The sequence below is a fragment of the Hylobates moloch genome, unplaced genomic scaffold (genome assembly GCF_009828535.3).
Source record: "Hylobates moloch isolate HMO894 unplaced genomic scaffold, HMol_V3 SCAFFOLD_17, whole genome shotgun sequence".
Taxonomy (NCBI): domain Eukaryota; kingdom Metazoa; phylum Chordata; class Mammalia; order Primates; family Hylobatidae; genus Hylobates; species Hylobates moloch.
In genome coordinates this window covers 39,675,030-39,701,449 of record NW_026652292.1, presented here as the reverse complement: position 1 = coordinate 39,701,449, position 26,420 = coordinate 39,675,030, and the positions used below count along the sequence as shown (strand labels likewise).

Sequence of the window (26,420 nt, the reverse complement as noted above, 5' to 3'; positions counted from 1 at the left end):
CCCAAAGTGCTGGGATTACAGGCGTGAGCCACCATGCCCAGCCTGTCGAATATTCTTTGCTATGCTTGTTTCGTCCAGTGAACTTTAGAATCAGTGTTTGAAATTACACAAGTCTTGTTAGTATATGTTAGATATTTTGGAGATAATACTCAATTTATAAGCTAATTTAGGGAAAACTAGTTTTCTTATAATTTGATGTCTTCAATAACAAGGTTATCTTCAAGTTTATTATAGTTTGTCCATTAGTTTTTTAAGTTACTTTTAATGATTGCAAAGCATTCCGTTGTGTGGTTAAACTGCAGTGGAACAGAATAAAGATTCTAGAAGTAGACCCCAGAGACCCTTGAAAATTCAAGCTGTTGATAAAAAGATAAATTGTGCTGGTAGCATAACTGGATAGTCATTTGGGAAAAAAAGACAAGTTCCCGTCTCACTCTCTGTGCTAAAATACCAAATATGTCAGAGACTTATTAAAAGTGAAATGATAGGCTGGGCACGGTGGCTCATGCCTGTAATCCCAGCACTTTGGGAGGCCAAGGAGGGCGGCTCATGAGATCAGGAGATTGACGCCATCCTGGCTAACGTGGTGAAACCCCGTCTTTACTAAAAATAAAAAAAAAAAACTAAAAATACAAAAAAAAAAAAAAATGCTGGGCGTGGTGGCGGGTACCTTTAGTCCCAGCTACTTGGGAGGCTGAGGCAGGAGAATGATGTGAACCGGGGAGGCAGACCTTGCAGTGAGCCCAGATCGCACCACTGCACTCCAGCCTGGGTGACAGAGCGAGACTCCGTCTCAAAAAAAAAAAAAAAAAAAAAAAAAAAAAAAGTGAAATGATAAATGCTAAGTGGGAAATTGACAAGAAAACAGAAATCTTGGCATGGTAAAGCCCTTTTAAACAAGACATGATACCCACAGGCCCTGAAACAAGAGATTAATACATTTAGTTACATATTGATTGTAGCATTTTGGGGAGAAGGCATATATTTATGAAGTAAAAATCAGATAATGTATAACACATGGCAATGAGCATATTTACTTAATACGAAAAGAGGGGCTTCTTGGGAATGAGTAAGAAAAAGACTAGTATCTTTTTTTTGTTTTTGAGACAGTCTCGCTCTGTCACCGAGGCTGGAGTGCAGTGGCGCGTGATCTCGGCTCACTGCAAGCTCCGCCTCCCTGGTTCACACCATTCTCCTGCCTCAGCCTTCCGAGTAGCTGGGACTACAGGCACGCCCGCCACCAGGCCGGCTAATTTGTTGTATTTTTAGTAGAGACGGGGTTTCACTGTGTTAGCCAGGATGGTGTCGATCTCCTGACCTCGAGATCCGCCCGTCTCGGCCTCCCAAAGTGCTGGGATTACAGGCGTGGGCCACCGCACCCAGCCGACTAGTATCTCTATAAAAATACTTGGAATGGGCTGGGCACGGTGGCTCATGCCTGTAATCTCAGAACTTTGGGAGGCCGTGGCGGGCGGATCATGAGGTCAGGAGATCGACACCATCCTGGCTAACCCGGAAACCCCGTCTCTACAAAAAAATATAAAAAATTAGCCGGGCGTGGTGGCAGGTGCCTGTAGCCCAGCTACTCGGGAGGCTGAGGCAGGAGAATGGGATGAACCCAGGAGGCGGAGCTTGCAGTGAGCAGAGATCGGGCCACTGCACTCCAGGCTGGGTGACAGAGCCAGACTCCATCCCAAAAATAATAATAATAATAATAATAATAAAAATACTTGGAATGGCCCCCAAATAGATATAGATACAATTTGGAAAAATACAGATGTCAAAGTTATAAAAAGATATCTAACTATACTTAACAATTAAAGAAACACAAATTATAGCTTCTGTAAAGATTCAGAGTGGCTACTTGTAGGCGGTAGGACGCCAGGAATGCTCACTCATATTTTTCAGTGCTTCTCACCCCCGGCTGTGCCTTAGATTTACCTAGATACTTAAAGCCGAGATCCTGTCTGAACCCTTTGAAATTCTGGTGTAATTAGACGAGGTGGAGCTAGGACATGGTTTTTTAAAGCTTCCCAAGTGATTCTACTGTATAGCTATGATAGAGACCCACTCTTCTCATTGACTGTTACCCACCATATGTGCTTCTGTGGTACTTTAATCCTGTCAAAGATAATAATGTGGAAGAAATACTAGTGAGCTAACAAGTAAAAAGCAAAGCATAATTCTGCTATCTCTTTAAAAAATATATACATACTTTGAAAAAGATGGAACGGAAGTTACCTTCACAGCAGTTATCTCTTGTTTTTAGTAGTATTACAGGTGACTTTGTTCTTTATGCTTTTTCTGTTTTAACCTTTGCAAAATAAACATACATTGCTTTTATAATTGAAAATCTTTAGCTTAAAAAGTGACTTTTCACCTAGTCAATTATGTAGGTATTTATGTTTGCATGTACATAATCATATCCTAACATACAATCTGTCATAGCATTTTATGAAAAAAAGTTATTTCATCAACTCTTACCAACAAAGTTGTAACAGAAAGAAAAGCAGCCAACAGGTGTTTTTAAATAACTGATTTGGCATTAATTAACTGATCTCTTCCATTATTAACCAGAATGTACTACCTATAAATATCCCAACTTTTTTCTGATGAGGAATTTAATATGTACAAGGTGATAACAAATATCTTACAACATTTGACTCAAACAGAAGATGTTGCTCAGTTAATATACCTCGTAAACATTGGAATTGGCCACATAAGCACAATAAGCTGTGCTGGGGTTTCGTGGTTGACAAACTGACCCAGAGTCAATTGCTGAACAAGAGGTAATTTATTTTTTCTTTGTTAAACATTTTTTACAAAGTCAACCTAAACTGGCTGCATGGAAACCATTCAGTACCCATAGCTTTTCCCTTTGTCTTTAAAAGGAAAACTGTCAAAACCAGTTTTGTGAAACAGGTTACTTTCCCACAGTTTTCTCACCTTATCGATAAAGATTAAAAATACTTAATAACAAAATGATAAACTTTTACAGTCCATTTTAAAAATCTGTTTTAGTAACAATATCTGACACTGTAATTCACTTATGAAGGCAGTGACAGGGTTATTGTGCCTAGTTTAGTTACCTTGTAGGAACTATGACTGACAATAAGCTCTAAGAAGAGGATTGCTTCTTTTTGTCATCTGTGTGAAGCAAATGGGTCAAGTAAGGGGCAAAGAGAGCAAGGAAAAATCAGTTATTTGAAGCTGTCAGTCTCATTGGAAATAGAGAACAAGTCCATTGCTTTCTATATTGTGGTTTTAATGGGGGAATTTTTTCCTCACATTAATACTTCTCTGATACGTATAATGGAAATTATAAGAATAATGGACTTAAAAACAGTTCATTTTCAGTTGGAGGCTGTGTGTGTGTGTGTGTGTGTGTGTGTGTATGTATGTATTTAAAGATCCTTTTCAAAGTTGTAGTATTAAAAAAAATTTAGAGACAATTTGGGTAAAATCAGTGCTTTCTTAGTTAAAAAAAAAAAAAAAAACTTATAAGACAAGGTGAGGCTCTCTCTCCCCCTTTGGGCTGCCAGTATGCTGTGAATCAGATTACACCTATATTGCTTAAACATATTATAAATTTGATAAAAATAGTTGAAAATAAAACTGTCAGTTTTTTCAAATTGGGAGACTTAGTGTGAAAAGATGGTGTATATTCTAGCCTCTTCAATAGTCAGGAACAGTTTCTTTATTGTAGAAAGAGCAGTGGGACATTGTCCTTGCCTCTTGCTGTGGACAGCCAAACTGACAAATTGTTATCTTGTTTGACTGTTTAAAAAGCAAAGCAATGTGAGATTATAAAAGATATGTCTTTAATTAGATGTCGGACTGAATATGAAGTTAAAGATCAAGCTGCAAAAGGGGATGAAGTTACTCGAAAACGATTTCATGCATTTGTACTCTTTCTGGGAGAACTCTATCTTAACCTGGAGGTGAGAAGTTTTTCTTTTGTTAAGTACTAACAAGGCCTGAGAACGTAAGTTGATCTCAATGAGGAATTTGTGTTCACATTGTACTTTTACAACATTAAGAGTGAAATGAAAGAGAGGGGAAAGAAAACATGTTTCGGCACCTGCTAGTGTCTGTGGTTTACTGGACCATCTGTCCATAACATTTGCTCATGGGCAGAATGTTAGGAAATAATTACTGAGGTAAAAATCTGCGTACTTTTAGGAAGCTGTGGTTTACATGCAAATTTAAGTTCTTGAGATATCAACAGTGATACCTTTTTGAGTTCTTGCATCTTATATATTAATACATTTAGTATGTTGACTTTCAGATGGTGGCTCAAAGCAGTTTACTCTGCAGAACTCTGAGTGAAAAGAGAAACTAGAGTCTCTCTAGGCTTTTCACTCTAATTCACCCAAATAGTTTTTTAAAAATATTTTTTTAATTGACAAAAATTGTATCTTTATGGTACACAGCACTTTGATATATGTATACATCGTAGAATGGCTAAATCAAGCTATTTAACATATGCATTACTTGACATACTTTTTTGTGTTAAGAACACTTAAAATTTTTAGCAGTTTTCATGTATACAATATATTGTTAACCATAGTCATCATGATGTACAAGAGATCTCTTGAACTTATTCCCCCTAAATGAAATTCTGTGTCCTTTGACCAACATCTCCCCAATCCCCCAACCCCTAAGAATAGTTCTTTTTTGTCCTATTTTATATATTAATCTTCCACATAAAAATGCATTTGTACAAAGTCTACAGCTAAACGTATTTATAAATTTGGGTGGTGTACTTAAGTATATGCTTGTTAGTAGGCAATAGAAGTGCTGGATTCAACACAGCAATATTACTGTGTAATGGATTTGCTTGAATTTTTTTTTTTTTTTTTTGGTGGGGACAGAGTCTCGCTCTGTCACCCAGGCTGGGGTGCAGTGACGTGATATCGGCTCACTACAACCTCCGCCTCCCGGGTTCAAGTGATTCTCCTGCTTCAGCCTTCTGAGCAGCTGGGATTACAGGCACGTACCACTGCGCCTGGCTAATGTTTATATTTTTAGTAGAGACGGGGTTTCACCACGTTGGCCAGGCTGGTCTCAAACTCCTGACCTCAGGTGCTGCTCGCCTCAGCCTCCCAGAGTGCTGGGATTACAGGCATGAGCCACCATGCCCAGCCTCTGCTTGATTTTTTAAATTAGTGAATATCAGATATAAGCTTATACCTTCTTATACCCTGATTTGAGAACTTAAGATCATAAACGTCATAATATCAGAAACATCATAAGACAATGTGAATCTATCAAATGTGCATCTCAGTCATTGTATCTAAAAGGTCTGTGTCCAGTCCAGAGCCTAACTTACTATGCCTTTTTACCACAGGTAGACTTAGTTTTTTGAAAATCTTATGCCATGTTCTTTTTCAGTCTAATTTTTGTTTAAGCCAAAATATGGACAGCAATCTAAAATAGGAATACTGTTGAGCATTTTCTGTATGGAGATAATGATGCTAGGTCTATGGGGGATGTAAAGATAAGGCTTAGTTCCTGCACCTAAAATTCTTCTACACAGTGATATAAGATACATATACCACTCTGATGCAAAATAGAATATTTTAAAATATTTTAAAAGCAGAATAAAATGCTGTGTGTTCAAACAAAAGTGGTAGTTGAACAAACTAGAGAAAGCTTTATGAAGCAGTAACATCAAAGTGGGCTTAAATTATGCTGACTCTGATATTAAATTTTAGCTATAGCTTACCAGTTTTATTAGAGGTCTTAGTTACATATAAAGTAATTCTAACTAATTCTGTGAAGATATCAGAGTGTGTTCCTGTGACTTTTGTGATTTAGCTAAAATGCTTATTTTGCCAACACCTTGTTAGTTCATTTATGTATCTGTATTATATTTTGACATCATTACTTCTGTTCTTTTTTTTGGTCCCTAAAGATCAAGGGAACAAATGGACAGGTTACAAGAGCAGATATTCTTCAGGTTGGTCTTCGAGAATTGCTGAATGCCCTGTTTTCTAATCCTATGGATGACAATTTAATTTGTGCAGTAAAATTGTTGAAGGTAGGTTTTTTTTTTAATTTAACTAATTTACCTATTTACTTATGATTTAGAGGAAGGTTAGTCTGTATAGTATACAGATGAATTCAAGATTAAGTTATTACTTTAAGGTAAATATTGACATTTTACTTTTTTCTCGAATATTTTGGAAAAGCGAGATATACTTATTGTTTAATATATGAAGCAAGTTCAGAAGTGAAAAATGGAAGTCCTTTACGCCATTTCCATTTGCAAATTCTGTCTTCTTCCCTTCTTATCTCTGTATATGTGCTCTTATTAAATAAGATCTTACTCTGTTTTGGCTTTTTGTTTTTGTTTTTGCCACCTAATGAAACATCTTAGATTTTTTCCATGGCACACAGATTTACCTCTTTTATTGAATAACTTCCTAGTATTCTATCATATGCATATGCATTGTTTATCCATTCCATACCATCTATCAATGTTTACTGATGAATATTTGGATTATCTTCAGTTTAGCCACTGCAGCATTGCTTGTAATCTTTTCTCTTGTCTTTATATGTGCAGATACTTTTGTAGGTTAAGTTCTTAAACGCGGATTTGGTGGGTCGATGAGCATATGTATTTTACGACAAGTAATGGCTAATTTGCCTTCCAAATGCTGATCAGAGTATAGCCCCGTCAGCAGAATGAGTACATCTCTTCCTACATCCTTATAGTGATGGATATAATCAATCTTGGTTTTTGTTTTGTCAGATGATTTTAAGCATTTCTTCATGTTTATTAGTCATTTGTTTATTATTTTCTATAAATTACCTGTTTAAATTCTTAACTGATTTATTTCCTGATTAAATGCATGTTTGTGTTTTTTTTTTTAATTCAAAGCTTCTATATTTGTTGCATGTTGTATATTTCAAAAAAGTGACATGTTCATTAAAATCTAATAGCCTATCTTAGTCATACAGGAAATATAACAGTCGTTGACATAAAACCCATGATTAAAGTTCTGCTATCTTTTTTTTTTTTTTTTTTTAGTTTCTCTCAGTCGAGAAAAATATAGAGGGCGTAGAGATCACTGAATATTAGATGGTAGACAGAGAATAATTAGGAATATTAAGCTTGCTAAATTCATCTCGTTTAGGGAATGCTTGAACTGTTACTGGTATCTTTTTAGAATTTCTGTAATACACCGTTGAATTTCTTATTTTACTGACACCTGCTTTTTTAGTTGACAGGATCTGTTTTGGAAGATGCTTGGAAGGAAAAAGGAAAGATGGATATGGAAGAAATTATTCAGAGAATTGAAAACGTTGTCCTAGATGCAAACTGCAGTAGGTAGGAAAAGAAGTAATGTAAATAGCCAGTGCATCTCAGTTTCTTGCTTTTTCTTTGGAGATTGTTTTTTAATTTGCTGTACTTCAGCAGGGTGAGTTGATGGCTAACGGATATACAAAAATACTTTAAAGGAATAATATTTTACCTATAGTTTCTGCTCACTAGACATTTTTGTGATAGACATGTGTCAGACATTTTTGTGATAGACGTGTCATTTTTGCTCAATTACATTTAGAAACTGAAAAAGCTAATTTTCTCAAGATATGAATTAAATGAAAAATAAAATCTGGATATTAACTGTCCAACAAATAAAAGTACTACTGTAAGTATAGTAGGACACATAAAAATGTTGTTTGAAGGATAGCCACTGCCTTTAAGGTCCATATAGTCATAGTTACGTGGAACATAATTCAAGGCTATTTTTTTTTTAATGAATTTATGTCATAGGAAACGTCTAGCAAGTCAGGGCATCAGATGTATGTGTTAAATTAAGGAAATAAAGTTTTGGGAATCTGAGGTATTTTAGGGTCTGACAGCCCTTGTGGTGGATACACTAACTCACTTTCAACTTTTGTCTATAGAGATGTAAAACAGATGCTCTTGAAGCTTGTAGAACTCCGGTCAAGTAACTGGGGTAGAGTCCATGCAACTTCAACATATAGAGAAGCAACACCAGAAAATGATCCTAACTACTTTATGGTATGCCAGTGTTTATGTTTTAAGTTTTGCTTATTGCTTGAATTCCGTTTCGGAAATTAGAAGAGCTACATAAAGCTGTTCTCAGAATTCAGTGCCTAATAACTGTCTTCACTGGCTTTGAGTGACATGGCAGCCATCAGACTGGGTAAAAATGAGAAGAGACCTGGAATTCTCCATTGAAAGGGTGGACTAGAGAAAGATATATCCAATGGCAAGAGAGATTGACAAGGCTTGGACTTAAGTGAGCACAGGGATGCCAGGAAGCAGCTTTTCCAGACAATTTATAACCAAGGACCTGCATCTCAGACTTTTACTTTGCATGTTGTAGTAACGAAAAATAAAATAAAAATGGTTGGCCAGGCATGGTGGCCCACACCTGTAATCCCAGCACTTTGGGAGGCCGAGGTGGGCAGATCACCTGAGGTCAGGAGTTCAAGACCAGCCTGACCAACATGGAGTAAACCCCGTCTCTACTAAAAATACAAAATTAGCTGGGCGTGGCAGTACCTGCCTGTAATCCCAGCTACTTGGGAGGCTGAGGCAGGAGAATTGCTTGAAGCCGGGAGGCAGAGGTTGTGGTGAGCTGAAATCACGCCATTGCACTCCAGCCCAGGCAACAAGAGCACAACTCTGTCTCAGGAAAAAAAAAAAAAAAATGGTAACTAGGCCAGTGATGCCCTGAAGCTCCTGACATGAACAAACATAAAGCAGCTGTGGATAAATGTTCCTCCAGCCCTGGTCTTGGAAATTCTTTAAAAAAAGAAATGGTGGGGTTGGAAACCACAGCTAAAAATGCACTGACACTAAATGACAGTGCACAACAGAACAGTTCACCGAAAGACAATAGACAGCACCGTTAGAACCACAAGAACTTGAGATAATAGAATGGAAATCTGAAAACCATAGACTTTCTCAGTGAAGTGAAAATGGCTACTAGGAAGTTAGGTTCTTTTGCTTGTTCTTGCATTATCAGGTGCAGACGAGTGACAGCCATGCTTCATTATTGTACTTACAAAAATCAATTCTGAAATGATTACATATTTTTATCACTTTGATTCATCCTAGAATGAACCAACATTTTATACATCTGATGGTGTTCCTTTCACTGCAGCTGATCCAGGTATGTTGTCTCACAGTCATTCCCTCCTCCCATTTGTTTGGTAAAGTAGTAAATTTACAGAAAACCACATCCTCACCAGCACAAAATTGTAACTTTTTGATGTCTTCACATCATTCTAAAATACCAGTGTAATGGTTTGTCTAATATAGAATGCTCTTCATAGTGACCACTTGAAACATTTCAAATGAAAGTCTGATTCCACATATAATGTCTTGTCACTTAACAACAGAGGATGGGAAGAATTCTCAATTAAATGCAACTATTTTAATTTTATATTTCCTCTAACATTTTTTATAATCTTAAATTTTCAGGTGATTAGAATGGAGGGGAAAGATGGTTCTAGTTCACTGCATAGTCAGCAACATGTATTAATATGGGTTAATACTTGACACGAAGAATTACACATTTCATTCATACTTGGTGTGTGAGAGTTAATTAAAATCCAAATCTCTGTGCATTTCCTCTTCCAGAAGAGGACTATTTATAGAAAGATTGCCTTAATTGTAATACATGGAACTGTAGAGTGAGGAAGAGAAATTTTTCCCATTTGGTACAAACTGCAACCAGCTTATGGTTGGAATTTTTCCATTTGTTTCCTCTGGATTCCAAGCATTGACTGTCCTGTGTTTCTAGCACAAAGAAATTTCTTTAGGGCAAGGAAGTAGAATTAAGTTACACGCTATGGGCATCTTAAACTTCACTAAGTGTTACTAAATTGTTTTCCAGCATGATTATGCCACTTAATCTTCCCATCAGCAGCACATGAGGGTTCCTGCTCCTCATCTTTGGCAATACTTTTTATTGAACTTAATTTTTGTCCATCAGATTGTATGAAATTCTGTCTTGCTGATATTTTATTTCCCTGACAAGTGATATTGAAGTTTTCTTGTTCCTGTTGACCTTTTTGATTTTTTTGAGAATTGCCTGCTTATACTCTTTGTTCATATTTCTGTTGGATCATTTGTCTGTCTTACTGATTTGTAATTCCTTGTGTAGTCTAGAAAAAAGTGATTCTTAGCTGAGGGTTTCAGTTACCTTCTTTCAGTATTTGCCTGTCTTTGCATTTTGTTTATAATGTCATGTAGAACCTTTGAGTTTTAATGTGAACAAAATTTATCAGTCTTGTTTGTAATTTCTGTGGTTTAAGAAAATTTCCTTACCACTTCTATTTTCTTCTAAAAATCATTGTTGCTTTTTATATTTAGGTCTTTAATCTACCAGTGCAATTTTTATATAGCATGTTATCATAGGAATTAAGTATCTTTTCCATTGCCTGTTGTCTCAACAATAGGTATTAAGCCATCCTTCCTTTCCTAGTTATAATAAGCCCCCTTTGTTGTATACCATGTAACTCTTCTATCAAATTGTGTGTCTTATTCCTATGTTTGTGTGAATCTTTTTTTCTGTTAATCTCTTTCTATGCCAATACTACACTTAAATTATTTTTACCTTACTGTGAATCTTGCTATGTCTGGTAAGACAAATCTTTCCTCTTATTCTTAAAAATTACCTTGATTTATTTTGATTATTTGTTTTTTATTTTGTCTAACTTGTTTAATTGTTTCTAGTACTGTTTGATTTACAGAAACTCAGTTTGCTTTTTCAGTTTCTTTTCAAGGAAAAGAAGTAATGTAGACAGCCAGTAGATCTCAGTTTCTTTTTCTTAAGGGTTTTTTAATTTGCTATACTTCATGAAAGTAAATGAAATCTTACAGTTTTACAGAAAAATCAAGCTAAATTTTGTTTCTGCATTTTGTTCAAATAATCTTGACCTTTTCTCAGAGTTTCAAGTTATTTTTTCTCATCATTCCAAACATGCTTACTTCTGTTTTATATTTTTGTTTTATCTCTTAATTACAACCCTTCTGTTATTTCTGATCATCACACATAAAATTTTTGCCTTAACTGTCTTTCTTAAACTTTTATTTGGAAATGATTTCAAACTTACAGAAAAGTTACAAAAGTAAAATTGTACAAGGATTACCTTTTACCCAGGTGTACTTTTTGTTAACAGTTACTTGCTTTATCATTTGTGCTCTTTCCACACACTTTTTTTTTCTTCTTTTCTTTTTTTTTTTTTGAGACAGAGTCTCACTCTGTTACCCAGCCTGGGATGCAGTGATGCAACCTCAGCTCACTGCAACCTCCACCTCCTGAGTTCAAGCAATTCTCCTGCCTCAGCCTCCCAAGTAGCTGGGATTACAGGCATGTGCCACCACGCCCAGCTAATTTTGTATCTTTTTTTTATTGAGACAGGGTTTCACCATGTTGGTCAGGCTGGTCTTGACTTCCTGACCTTGTCCACACACTTTTTTTTTTTCTTAAACCATTTGAAGTTTCATATTAATATGACTCTGATTGAATGCTTCAGTGCTTTGTCTTTTTTTTTTTTTTTCCCCCATGAAAAACACTGTGGCTTGGATTATAGGAACCTCTGTCCAAAATGGTTTTACATTTGCTTCTACCAGGAGCCACAGAGTAGGTATCACTGACTTGGACAAATTTTTGTTTTCTCGTCATAGGGGTTCTTTATGTAGGTAGTAGGAATTTGAGGTGCAGGCCCATTGTTAAAAATTCTCTGGAGGACCAATTTCTACAAAGTGCTCTGTCCCTATTCCAAACCCAGGCAGAGATGACCAAGCTTTCCTGCTATCTCGCAGGAAAGATAAAACACCACTGAGATATTTCTTGGTTTTTTTCCTGATTCACCTTTTGTTTAAGATACCAGCCCTTTGAGGGTCCCAGGTTTGTGCAGGTGAGGTTGGACATGGAGCATGGATTTCATTTTCCTGTTTCCCATGGGGCCCAAGACCTTGCTTTCTGACTTTCTGTGGGTTTTAAAATCCAAGCCCCTTAGTTACCGAGACCAACATCATCTGTCAGCCTCCCAGCTGCAGCAGCTGCAGTTTATATATGGCTTTCAGTTCCTTCTTCATTTGTGACCTGATGACTTGGTTTTTCTTTTTTGTGAACTTATCCATACATTTAAAAGAATATCTGTCTTTTTGTAGCAGGAAGGTTTTATTGTTAAAACGGTCTCTAAAGTGTCAAAATTGGGTATCAAAATGTCCCCAGCCCTTGAAGCTGGAGTTACAGTTTTATACAGACTGACATAGTCTTGGAAAAACATGGCTTTTACCCAGTCTAATATAATTGCGAAATTTCCGTTGGCTTCCATTCATAAGAAACTATAAGGTAACTAGTCTTAATATATACTGATTCATTTTTTTATTCAGAGGTTAGGACTTCATAAAGAAATACTTAACTTAAAAGGTACCCAATAACTCTTCCTAAGACAATTGGCAGATAGCTGTAATATCACCTGTATTACCTGGGAGGACCCAATGAAAGGAAAGTTGGCAGAGCTGAAACGTTTACCAGGTAGCTGCCTTCCCCATCTCTCTGGGAAGAAAGGGAAGGAAAATCCCCCATTGTTAAAACTTTTGGTAGGTTAACCTCATCTGAGGAACAGAGACCAATTGTTGTTACCTGCTTACTTGACCAGATAGCTTGCTTTACTTCCTTGTGGAGGAGTACAGAGGGAGCTGGAAACCAGTAGAATTTGATTAATATCTTTCCAATGAAAGGAAAAACAGGAGTATGGAAGGACTGTTCTTCCCCAACAGTTATATAACCATTATTTTGTCTGATGGAAAGCAGCAGTAGAGAATGTAAACAGTACACATTGGCTATGAATGTACATCACTTACAGTGGCTTTGATTTCCAACTTATATTTCTAGTACTGTATGTAATTACTTTAAGATTTCTGAGCATGCAAGGGGGCAAAAGTCATAATATTAAAAAACATTTAGGGGGCCGGGCGCGGTGGCTCACGCTTGTAATCCCAGCACTTTGGGAGGCCAAGGCGGGCAGATCACGAGGTCAGGAGATCGAGACCATGGTGAAACCCCGTCTCTACTAAAAATACAAAAAAAAAATTAGCCGGGCGTGGTGGCGGGCGCCTGTAGTCCCAGCTACTCGGAGAGGCTGAGGCAGGAGAATGGAGTGAACCCGGGAGGCGGAGCTTGCAGTGAGCCAAGACTGCGCCACTGCACTCCAGCCTGGGCGACAGAGCGAGACTCCGTCTCAAAAAAAAAAAAAAAAAAAAAAAAAAAACATTTAGGGGTGATTGGTCATTTTATGTGATATTTTTTCAGTATTTAGTTTTTCTCCTATGTTGTCTTACAGATTACCAAGAGAAATACCAAGAATTACTTGAAAGAGAGGACTTTTTTCCAGATTATGAAGAAAATGGAACAGATTTATCCGGGGCTGGTGATCCGTAAGTTTTCTTTAGTTACTAACTTCGTGAAATTTCTGTGTCTAATTTGTAGGTGGAGATTAGACAAAGTAGCCCACGAAAGAATGGTGTTTGGGGCCAGGCGCAGTGGCTCACGCCTGTAATCCCAACACTTTGGGAGGCTGAGGAGGGCAGATCACCTGAGGCCAGGGGTTCCAGACCAGCCTGGCCAACATGGCGAAACCCTGTCTCTACTAAAAGTACAAAAATTAGCCAGGATCACAGAATCACAGCTACTCGGGAGGCTGAGGCACGAGAATTGCTTGAACTTGGGAGGCAGAGGTTGCAGTGAGCTGAGATCGTGCCACTGCACTCCAGCTTGGGAGACAGAGCTAGATTCTGTCTCAAAAAAACAAAAAAGGCATTTTGATATTTTGATTTGATGGTGCTATGTGGTGGTGTTTATGTATTAAAAATTTTCAGAAAATTGTATTAACTCAGAGACTAGCTCTGAAAAATGTATAGTTGAGGAAAATATTAAAGTAATATACTTAAGCATAATTTTTTTTTTAAAATAGATTCTATTTAGACTTTAAGAAGCTCTAAAACTTACTGTAAGATCTTGGGCCTTTGGGAGGCCGAGGTGGGCGGATCACGAGGTCAGGAGATCGAGACCACGGTGAAACTCTGTCTCTACTAAAAATACAAAAAATTAGCCGGGCATGGTGGCGGGCGCCTGTAGTCCCAGCTACTCGGAGAGGCTGAGTCAGGAGAATGGCGTGAACCCGGGAGGCGGAGCTTGCAGTGAGCCGAGATCGCGCCACTGCACTCCAGCCTGGGTGAGAGAGCAAGACTCCGTCTCAAAAAAAAAAAAAAAAAAGATCTTGGGCAACTTCTGTGTCTGCTTCTCCATCTATAAAATAAGAATAGTAGTACCTGTCCTTGAGAACTACATGAGAGTACATAAAATGTCTACTTAGCCTTCCGGCACACAGTAGAAGTCTCAAATCTTAGCTATTAAAGGATAAGTTAAGAGTAAAGAAAACAGATTACTACGTAAAAATGTTTGAACTGATAAGAAGATGTTAATTATAAGACTGTTTATATATCTGTTTCTTCACCTGCCGCTCTTTGTAATTAAAGATCCCTTTAACATATTACTCACTTACCATCAGATTGCACTACATTTTCTTATAGAAGGACCAGGAAATTGTGAAGTTTAGTCCCAATTCTGTTAACAACTTGTGTATATTTGGACAAGCTACTTAGTTTCTTTTCTTCCTAAGTAGGAGATGGGAGGGAATAAATTATATCTTGAACTTATTTTTTTTCAATATCTCATCTCCTGTGTTGTAGATTTTTTTTAAAAGCGAACCACCTTTATTCTAGTGATATTTTAATTATGGGTCGGTTTGAGATCTAGAAATAGAATTGTTGCCATACTTCTATATCCTAGTTTAATAGAAAACAAAAAAATACAGGGATTTAACGACCCAGGCAAACTAGGAAAGTTCCATCTACTTGGGTATACCGCTGGAAGATAAAGTTGTTCTTGGCACTGAACTTCAGGTTATCCTCAAGTTTATTTGGTAAGCATCATATTCTCTTGCCCTAATGAGCTCATGGTTATTTCAACACATGGCCCTGTATTGGAAATGGGGAAGAAACAGAAAAGGACTCATCAGCAGTTGGTAGGATTGGCAAGATTGTTTTTTCATGCTTGTAGGTGGAAGGGAGTGGATTATTGGTGGGGTGGGGAAGATGTAGATAGAATCATGTTGTGGAGGAAAAGGGGTAAGACCTGGAGTCAAATTCTGGCCCCGCCACACACTTAAAATTTTACATTGTTCATTTAACCTTCCAGAGTCTATTTTCCATCTCCAAAATGAAGGTGATCGTAATGCATATCTTTAAGATGGCTGTGGACATTCAATAAGAATGTGTAGATTAAATCCTTAATTGACACTTTAAATCCTTCCCCCCATACTTAACTATGGGAAGCCTTGCTTTCCACCATTTTAAACTACCTAATAGTTGGAAAAAAATCTGGAATAGATTATCTCAAAAGTAGCTTCCTATGAAAATCTGATTCCAAATAAATGGGAATGTGACTAAATTGTCATCATGGGAATAACCCAGCACAAATCATAGCAGGAATAGCACTTTCTACTATTAAGTAGACATAAAATAGTAGTGCATCACTAGAGGTGAATGGCATATTTGAAATTATGTTCTATTAATAGTTATATTCTAATTGTTTGTTGATAAGGTGAATTTATTAATATCAATCTTGAGCCCCAAGTTTATATGTCAAGCCTTTGATTAACTTTCAAGTTATAGAATTTAACTTATGTCTAAAAGTATTATATATTCTTGACTATAATTTCAGACACAAGGGACTCAGAATCTGTACAATTTTACTTACCAAATTAAGCATTTGGTTGTCCGAAGACTGCCATTAATGTAATTCTAAAGTTAGGCTTGTGTTCTTTTATAACTCAGTCTAGGAAAGTTGTATTACATTAATTTTTCCATGATTTAGCATCTTACTTTCTGAATTGAAAAACCTTACACTTACGAATCATCTTTGCTTTTACAGATACTTGGATGATATTGATGATGAGATGGACCCAGAGATAGAAGAAGCTTATGAAAAGTTTTGTTTGGAATCAGAGCATAAGCGAAAACAGTAAAGTTAAATTTCAGCATATCAGTTTTATAAAGCAGTTTAAGTATGGTGATTTAGCAGAACACAGGAGAGCAAGAAAATGTGTCACACCTATACCAAATTAAGGATGTTGAGTTATGTTACTAATGTATGCAACTTTAATTTTGTTTAACACTATCTGCCAAAATAAACTTTATTCCCTATAACTTAAAATGTGTATATATATATAATAGTTTATTATGTACAGTTAATTCTACTGTTTTGGCTGCAATAAAATCGATTTTGAAATAAATGAAATGTTGAAAATTTTGCTAGTTGGTTAGATGCTTATCCTTTAAATTCTACTTTTCTTGAGGGGAAAAAGTCTTCGTCTGGAAATACATATTACTGCAAAAATGTAGCATCCTTTTTTAGGTAGGAGTATTATAGCTTTCATTTTAGTTTGACATTTAGTGTCCCAATGAATTGAATTTCAAATATGAATCATAATCTTGAAAATCTTTAGCACTAAAGTCTTGGAATATATCAACAACTGACTTACATACGCAGATGCTATTTGATACCAAGGGCTTTTTAAATGTCATGGGGGGGGGAAACCCAACTTGGTGAACTCCCAGCTAAACAACCAAGACTTCACTGAAGATTTATTCCCATTCTAGAATTGTTCTTTTTTATTTTTATTTTTTCAACTGACTAATTTCATTACCTTAAAGCCTAGAACATTATTCTGCTTTATTTATATGGCTTTCTCACTTTTATTTTGTAGCATGGGTTGCATCGACTTTTTTACTAGAGAATTTTACTAGATATTTGTCATTCAAATTTTCATCTGCTTTATAAATTGATACACCTTGAGAGTCACTTTTCTAATACTTTTACTATGATGTGGTACCACCTCAGCCCTAATAAATAATATTTTTACCTAATGACAAATCTTTTTCCAGCTAACTAAAAATAAAACTATGTACAAAAGGATTGCTTGTAAATATGCATGTAAATAGTTCTGTTAATAACCCACTGTTTTACATTTGGTACATCTGTGTCTGCTAATACAGTTAGCTTTCTCACTTTTCTGCTTGTTTGTTCGGTCTGAATTAAAATTAGACTTTGAAAATAAAGCTTAAATAGTTCTGTTTCCTCTAAATTTTTGAAGTAGCATCTGGTATTTTAAATAATTTGCAGTTGAACTTAAATGACATAATGAATTTACTTAATGGTTTGAAATCAAAGAAATCATATTAGAAGATATTTATTCTCTGAATAAGAATTTAGTAACAAGTCTACCTTGAAAAACTAGCAAATATAAAACATTAAAACTTTAAAATTCCTTCTGTAAAGGAAATATGTACGTAATTGTGGTTTTTGGAAGTTGTAGTAGTAAGAAATGTTTTTCAAAATGGCTCCTGTAACATGGCAGCTATTAACATAATCTGCAGTTCTCTAAAGATAGCACTGACTTATAAATATTGGAGGGAGAGGAGGTGTAGAGAATGGGTGGTACATTAGACCAGAGACAAAGAATGCTAACTGCATATACTTGAAACCTCTAGCAGCTGCTCTGTGAACAACCATCCAGTATTTGTCTACTAGCTCATTGTCACCAACTACTGCTCTACTCACAGTAGCTACCAACAAGGTCAATATCTGTTCCCGGTATTATGCTTAATAAAAAAAAAGCACAGAAATCTAGCATCTTAAAACAGTCATTTTATTATGCTCATGGACTGTATGGTTCAGGAACTTGGAGAGGGCACAATGGGGATGGCTTTTCTCTGTTCTGTGATGTCTGAGGCCTAGGCAAGGAAAACTAAGGGCTGAGGGTAATTTGAATATCTGAGAGCTATAATCATCTGGATTCATGGTATTGAGATGACTTAAAGCCAAGACTAGATTGGAATCGTTCGCCAGAACCATCTACACTTGTCCATGTAGCTTGGACTTCTCGCAGCATGTTGCCTGGATTCTGAAGGGCTATTTCAAAAGACCCGAAAGCAGCTGCATTTGGAAGTTAATACAGCATTAGTTCCATTATATTCTCTTGGTCCTAAGGGAGTCACTAAAACCGTATCAGGCCATCAAGGAGCATGTGGCCATATTTTAAAACTGATGGCTTGAGCCTGGTGGTCTTTGGTTGACCAGACTTTGCGTAATTGACTACACCAGTACATAATGAAAGGAAGAGTCGCACCCATCCACAATTGTTGGCCTTTAGGATTGTCATGCCTTAAACAGAAACGTGTCAGTAATTCTTGAGGAAAGATCATTTTCCAATGAGCAAGGACACAGAGCTGCTAGTAAATATAGTCTTGTGTTCTGGCAAAAAAAACACAAATATTGGTCTTAACCTAGAAGTCATCAACTCTGACCCTCTGTCTTTATGTTGTTAATGCTCTCCAGCCATAGACTACCAGGAACACACTGTACCTAAACATGTTGAGCTTATTGGGTTTTGTTTTTTTGTTGTTTTTTGTTTTTTGTTTTTGAGGCAGAGTATTGTTCTTGTTGCCCAGGCTGGAGTACAGTGTGGCATGATCTCAGCTTACCTCAACCTCCACCTCCCAGGTTCAAGCAATTCTCCTGCCTCAGCCTCCCAGGTAGCTGGGATTACATGCACGCACCACCATGCCCGGCTAATTTTGTATTTTTAGTACAGACGGGTTTCTCCATGTTGCCCAGGTTGGCCTCAAACTCCCAGCCTCAGATGATCCATCCACCTCAGCCTCCCAAAGTGCTGGGATTACAGGCATGAGCCACCTCGCCCGGCCTGAGCTTATTGTTGCAGTAAAGGAGAACATACACCTTGTGGGAGTTGTGGGGTGCATCAGTAAGAGTGTGTTAGAATCTGTGATAGGATTTGGGCTTTGGTTTGGTGATTTGGGGGATGGTCCGAAACAAGGTTCACTCTAGGCTGGGTCTTGCCAGAAAGCAAGCTTAATTCTATAATTAGGTACTTCATTAAATCTTTAGGGAGGACAGATGCATATGGATTAAGTTGTGCTTTAGGGGGAAAAATCATTCACATTTAACGAGAGGAGGATGTTTGGTATGAAAGTAAACTCTAGGACTCAAAGTGGCTCAAACTGAAAAAAAAAAAAGCACCACCACTGTCAGGGGGACAGGCAGATAAAGGCAGCTGCAAAGTTAACATGAAACTGTTAGGTCCTGCAGCAGCTATAAAATACCATCATGACTCCCTCATGTGACCACTGCTTTGCTGGCTATGACACTCTTAGACCTACTTTGCTATAACCCATCTACTACTGGGGATATCCAGTTGCTAAACTTGCCCTCACTTCATTGCAGCACCAATCCCGAGTTAATTCTCACATCTAATCTTGCTACAGAAATAGCATCCAACCCAGAACTGGTCTCCTTTCCCTTATAGCTTGCTCAGAACCCTACATTGGGAACCTAAACCTTACCAAAGATGGCACCCCCTGCCCTCTTGTGGAATGCACCATCTTTGCTGCTTCTGGTTCTCTTGCTTGTAGATCAATAAATGGTTTTGTCAGAGAAGACAGGCTTGAGCCTGGTGATCTTTGGCGGACTAGACTTCAGCAGATGTAAATAATTTAAGCTCATGTATGCTGCTGCTCTATTGTGTCAGCCTGGCAAAATACCAGCCCTGGATGAACCCAACACTGCTTCTGCATCCTTACAGCTGGAGGTCATGTTTCTGGTAGGTTTTTATCACTGTAAATTCATGCTCAGCACATTGAGTTAGGCTGTCAGTACTGCCAACAATGTTAATGTGTTTCTCTTCAATCCTTCTGTAACTATTTCAAACCCTTTTCACTCTAAAGGCCCTTTCACCTCCTAACTGATTACTTCGCAGGGAAAAAACAAAACAAAAAACATGATACCCATGTACACAAATGCATCTGCATTCACTTCATTCCCTCCTCCTCCTGTACAGGAAGAATCCCTCCTCTTATTAAAGGCCAGTTATTCAACAAGTGCTGGAATCCTATCTTCTCTCATTCTCTCATGGAGTCTGTTGTTACTTGGTCTGTATTTTTCCTCTCTTTCTCCATTGGCTCTTTGCATGGACTGTTGAACACACCATTCTCATCAGAAGAAATCTGCTTCTCATATTTGTCTCCGACCACAGTCCTATCTCTGCTTCATAGTCAGACTTCTCAAGTGCCTTCCCATGTTTTCCATGTCCTTACCTCCTATTTGCGCTTAAAACCCACTATGGCTCCTGCCCCCACTATATACAGTGGCCCTCACGAGAGTCACCAATGACCTCTATGTCACTAAGTCCTGGAGAGACTTCATTCTTAGCTTATCCTGTGACAATATGTGACATTGTTAAGTAACACTAAAATTGAAAACCTCAGGCTGGATGCGGTGGCTCACGCCTGTAATCCCAGCACTTTGGGAGGCCAAGGTGGGCGGATCACGAGGTCAGGAGACCGAGACCATCCTGGCTAACACGGTGAAACCCCATCTCTACTAAAAATACAAAAAATAAGCCGGGTGTGGTGGCAGATGCCTGTAGTCCCAGCTACTCAGGAAGCTGAGGCAGGAGAATGGCGTGAACCCGGGAGGCGGAGCTTGTAGTGAGCCCAGATTGCACCACTGCACTCCAGCCTGAGTGACAGAGTGAGACTCTGTCTCAAAAAAGAAAAAAAAAAAAAAAGAAACCTCTAGGCATTTAGGACACAGTTAACTTGCTTTCCATCTTCATGCTGTTCCTCCTATGTTTCTGTGGGCTTCTCTTCCTTTACCTAATCTGTACATACTAGTGTTCTTCAAAGTTCAGTCCTAAACATTCTTTTCTCATGTCACAATATTCTTGGACTATTTCATCCTCTCCTGTAGCTTCAGTTAGCAGCTATCAGCCAGTGACCTCCAGATTTGTTTCTATCTCCTGATTGCAGACCTTTACTAATTTACCATTTCAATCAGGTGGACTAACAAAATTTAAATCATGCTATCACTAAATTTGCTCTTCCTCTTAACATCCCGCCTCTCATCAGTAGCACTGCCACCTATCCACTTGTCCCAACCAGAAACCCTGGCATTGCCTATGACTCCTACCCCTCCCTTAGCCCCCAGGTTCAACCATCACCAAGTATAGAGTCAATCTCCTAAATATTTCTTGGAGCTGTGCTCATCATCTTCACTGCCCAGGTCCTGCGTCCAAGCTGCCATGATCTCTACTGTTGCTTTTTCAAAAACCTTCTACTGAGCTATCCATATCAACCTTGCATCCTATAATCCTTTCTCCACTTACCAGTTCCAAGAATCTTTCTAATGTACAAATAGCATCACAAAACTCTGTAGTAGACAGGATTTCTATATAGGAGGTTCTTAGAAGATAAAAGATGGGGGTGGGACAGGACCTAAGTTAGCATTATATAATACAAACTGATGTTACAGTTCAATGAAAATGTGATCTTATAAGGATGCCTTTACACTTTATGTAAGATGGATATCAATTTGCATATCAGCCCTTCTTAAATGGAGGTAAATTAGGGGTTTAGGTTGCCCCCCATCCTGTGGTGCTGCCACGTTTGCTTAAACACCTTGTTGTTTTCTGTTTTTGTTTTTTTTGTTGTTTGTTTTTTTTTTTTTTGAGATGGAGTCTTGCTCTGTTGTTCAGGCTGGAGTGCAGTGGCACGATCTTGGCTCACTGCAACCTCCCCCTCCCAGGTTCAAGCAATTCTGCTGCCTCAGCCTCCTGAGTCGCTGGGATTACAGGTGCCTGCCATCATGCTCAGCTAATTTTTGTATTTTTAGTAGAGATGGGGTTTCACCATGTTGGCCAGGCTGGTCTGGAACTACTGACTACAGGTCCACCTGCCTTGGCCTCCCAAAGTGCTGGGATTACAGATGTGAGCCACCGTGCCCGGCCTACTTAAACACCTTGCAATAAACAATTATACCTCAATAAAGCTGTTTTAAAACACACACACACACACACACACACACATACACACCCCTTGGCCAAAAATAGAGACCTCTTTTTTTCCTAATTTGGTGTCAGAGAATATAAATCTTGAGTCCATAAATCCCTAATGTTCTGTACTCTGCCTGCCTACCTCTATATCCCACTCCAGGATTCCCTCCCCTTCAGGCCTCTTTCTTCCCTAACCATGCTTAAACCACATTTGCTTTCTTTCAGTCCTTTTAAAGGGAAAGCTCTTTCCCTTGGGCCTCACAGCCTTAACACACGGACCTTAACCTCTGCTTGAAATACTTTTCCCCCTACTTAACCTGGCTAACACATACTTAAATTTCAAACTTCAGTGGAAATATTTTCTCATCATAGGTTAAATCTGCTCATTACAGGTATACCATGGAGATATTGCTAGTTCCGTTCCAGACTACCACAATAAAGCAAATATTGCAATAAAGTAAGTTGGGAATTCTTTGGTTTCCCTGTACATATAAAAGTTATGCTTATACTATACTGTAGCCTATTAAGTGTGCAAAAGCATATTTTTTAAATGTACATACCTTAATTTAAAAATTCTTTATTGCTAGAAAATACAAATGATCATATGAGTCTTCAGTGAATCGTAATCTTTTTGCTGGTGGAGGTTCTTACCCCAATGTTGATGGCTGTTGACTCATTCGGGTGGTGGTTGCTGAAGGCTGAGACAGCTGTGGCAATTTCTTAAAATAATCCAGCAATGAGGTTTGCCTCTTCCTTTCAAGAAAGATTTATCCAGTTTGCGATGCTGTGTGATAGCATTTTAAAGAAGTTCTATTTAAAAATTTGAGTCAATCATCTTAAACACTGCTGCTGTTTCATCAACAAAGTTTATGTAATATTCAAAATCCTTTGTTGTCATTTCAACAATACTCAGCATCTTCACTAGGAGTAGTTTCCATTTCAAGAAATCACTTTCTTTGCTAACCCATAAGAAGCAACTCAGGCCAGGCGCCGTGGCTCACGCCTGTAATCCCAGCACTTTGGGAGGCCGAGGCAGGCGGGTCACAAGGTCAGGAGTTCGAGACCAGCCTGGACAGCATAGTGAAACCCTGTCTCTACCAAAAATACAAAAAATTAGCTGGGCATGGTGGCGCATGCCTGTAGTCCCAGCTACTCGGGAGGCTGAGGCAGAAGAATTGCTTGAACCCAGCAAGCGGAGGTTGCAGTTAACCGAGATTGTGCCACTGCACTCCAGCCTGGGTGACAGAGCAAGACTCCACCTCAAAAAAAAAAAGAAGCAACTCATCCATTCAAGGTTTATCAGGAAATTGCAGCAATTCAGTCACATCTCCAGGCTCCCCTTCTCATTCAGTTCTCTTGCTGTTTCCATCACATGTGCAGTCACTTCCTTCACTAAAGACCTGAACCCCTCAAACTCAACCATGAGGATTGGAATAAACTTCTTCCAAACTCCTCTTAATTGGATATTTTGACCTCCTCCCATGAAGCACAAATGTTCTTAATGGCATCTAGAATGGTGAATCTTTTCCCAAAGGTTTTCAATTGATTTTGCCCAGATCCATTAGAGATATCACTCTGTATGGCAGCTATAGCCTCACGAAATGTATTTTTTAAATAATAAGACTTGAAAATCAAAATTACTTCTTGACTCTTAGGCTGCAGAATGGATGCTGCGTTAGCAGGCATGAAAACAACATTAATCTCCTTGTACATCATCAGAGCTCTTAGGTGACCAGGTGCATTGTCAATAAGTAGCAATATTTTAAAAGAAATCTATTTTTCTGAATGTCATTTTCAACAATGGGCTTAAAATATTCAGTAAATCATACTCTAAACAGATGTGCTGTCATCCAGGCTCTGTTTTTTCTAGAGCACAGGCAGAGTAGATTTAACATAATTCTTAAGGGCCCTAGGATTTTGAAATGAGAAATGAGCACTGGTTTCAACTTCAAGTCACCAGCTGCATTAGACCTTCACAAGACAATCAGCCTGTCCTTTGAAACTTTGAAACCAGGCATTAATTTCTCTCTGGCTATGAAAGTCCTGGATGACGTCTTCCACTAGAAGGCTGTTGCATCTACATTAAAAATCCACTGTTTAATTTGGCCACCTTCATCAATGATCTTCGTTAGATCTTCTGGATAACTTGCTGCAGCTTCTACATCAGCACTTGTGGCTTCACCTTGCCCTTTTATGTTACAGAGATGGCTTCTTTCCTTAAATTTCATGAACCAACTACTGATAGCTTTAAACTTTTCTTCAGCTCCCTCACCTTTCTCAGCCTCCATAGAATCGAAGAGAGTTAGGGCTTTGTTCTGGATTAGGCTTTGGTTTAAGGGAATGTTGTAGCTTGTGTGATCTTCTATCCAGACCATTCAAACTTCCTATCAGTAATAAGGCTGTTTTGGTTTTTCTTATTATTCATGTGTTCACTGTAGTACTTTTAATGTCCTTTAAGAATTTTTTCTTTGTATTCACAACTTGGCTGTTTGACACAAGAGGCTTAGCTTTCAGCCTATCTTGGCTTTCAACATGCCTTCCTTACAGGCTTAATCATGCATTTCTAGGTTTTGATTTAAACCTAGAATGAGAGACATACAACCCTCTTTTACTTGGACACTTAGAAGCCACTGTAGGGGTATTACTTTGCCTAATTTTGATATTGTTGTGTCTCAAGGAATAGGGAGGCTCTGGTAGAGGGTGAGAGATGAGAGCGGCCAGTGAATATAGCAGCCAGACACACACATTATATATCAATCAACTTGTTACTAGTGGAAGAGATCTGAGTTACCCCAAGTTACCAGCAGCCTATCCTTGCAGGTCCATAGCAACTTCAGTCCTGGCCTCCTCAGAGAAAAAAGAATTTGACTGAGAGACCTAAAGCAGAAAAGAGACTGAGGCAAGTTCCAGAGTAGGAATGGAAGTTTATTTAAACAGGCCTTAGAACAGGAAAGAAAGGAAGGTATGCATGGAAGAGACCCAAGTGGGCATGTGAAGGTTGAAGAGAGAAGGCCGGCCAGGTGCAGTGGCTCACGCCTATAATCCCAGAACTTTGGGAGGCCGAAGCAGGTGGATCATGAGGTCAGGAGTTCAAGACCAGCCTGGCCAAGATGGTGAAACCTTGTCTCTACTAAAAACACAAAAAATTTAGCCGGGTATGGTGGTGGGCGCCTGTAATCCCAGCTACTCGGGGGTGGGGGGTCTGAGGCAGAGAATTGCTTGAACCCGGGAGGCGGAGATTGCAGTGAGCCGAAATCGTGCCACTGCACTCCAGCCTGGGCGACAGAGTGAGACTCTGTCTCAAAAAAAAAAAAAAAGAAAAAAAAAGGAGAGAAAGAGAGAGAAGGTCAAGTGCCGCATTTAACCATGATCTTAGGATGGGCTCCCTGCATGCTCAGAGCCCTCTTTACCCTTGGGAAGTGAGCACACACAGTGATTTTATGGATTTATACACATGTCCATCTGAGGCTTTCTTCCTTTTTCCAGTGGAGTGTAGCAGAAAAATCATACTTCATTTTTGTCTCTTAACCGGCATGCTCAGGAAGTTGCTTCTCTCTGGGGCCTGCATTCAATTAACATTTTGGTGTTAACAGGTGTGGGCCATCAGGAAATGGCCTTTCCCTGGCGCTGCCAAATTATCATTTTTAGAGAGGCCATGTGATAATTGCTGAACCATCATCACCCAACATTTCTAGTGGGTGGGTGGCGGGGGAGAGCCCTCTCCTGCCTTGCTCACGCCTAACTACCTGTAACAGATTCAGTTCGCCATTTTATAATATATGAGCATGATCTGTGGTCCCCCAAAACAATTACAGCAGCGACATCAAAGATCAGTGATCACACAGATCACCCTAACAGATACAAAAATAATGAAAAAGTTTGAAATATTGTGGGAATTACCAAAATGTGTCACAGAGACACAAAGTGAGCACATGATGTTGGAAAAAAATGGCACCCATACACTTGCTCCATCAAGGTTGCCTCAAACCTTCCATTTGTAGTAAACTCAGTATCTGCAAAGCACAATAAAATGCACAATAAAACAAGGTATGCCTCTCTATGCTCTCACAAACCTCTGTATTTTATCTTAGAAACACTCACCACAACTGTAATAAATGATTGTTTATTCTTTCTTTCCAGTTAATCTCTAGCTCTGATTCTCACCCGCAAAGAACTGGGCCACCTTCCCTGCTTTATCCCCACTATGCCTAAACACATAGTGAGTGTTCCATAAACACTTGTTTAGTGGCAATAAATATAGCAGACACGTTTATTTGCCATTTTATAAGGAAAAAAGGTACAGATACATAGACGACCTATTTTCTGAAACCAAATCAGGAAAAGAAGAGTTCTCCATCTTTGGCCAAGTTTTTTTTTTTTTTTTTTTAAACAGCTTTACTGGAGTATAATCGTTTTTTAGCTTATTTAAAAATAAGTACCACTCCACC

The 26,420-nt window shown here is 38.4% G+C and overlaps 1 protein-coding gene across 3 annotated transcripts in view; it reads left to right on the top strand.

Annotated features, from left to right (window-relative positions):
- PAIP1 (poly(A) binding protein interacting protein 1) overlaps positions 1-16,277 on the top strand; it is a 30,367-nt gene extending 14,090 nt beyond the window's left edge. For all 3 annotated transcript variants that reach the window (XM_032136131.2, XM_032136128.2, XM_032136129.2), the window contains exons 5-11: positions 3,830-3,941; positions 5,918-6,043; positions 7,230-7,336; positions 7,918-8,035; positions 9,101-9,155; positions 13,345-13,438; positions 15,996-16,277. In XM_032136131.2, coding sequence (XP_031992022.1) covers positions 3,830-3,941; positions 5,918-6,043; positions 7,230-7,336; positions 7,918-8,035; positions 9,101-9,155; positions 13,345-13,438; positions 15,996-16,089 — 706 coding nt within the window. In that variant the 3' untranslated portion in view covers positions 16,090-16,277. The remainder of the gene's footprint in view (positions 1-3,829; positions 3,942-5,917; positions 6,044-7,229; positions 7,337-7,917; positions 8,036-9,100; positions 9,156-13,344; positions 13,439-15,995) is intronic.
- The last annotated feature ends 10,143 nt before the right edge of the window (positions 16,278-26,420 follow it).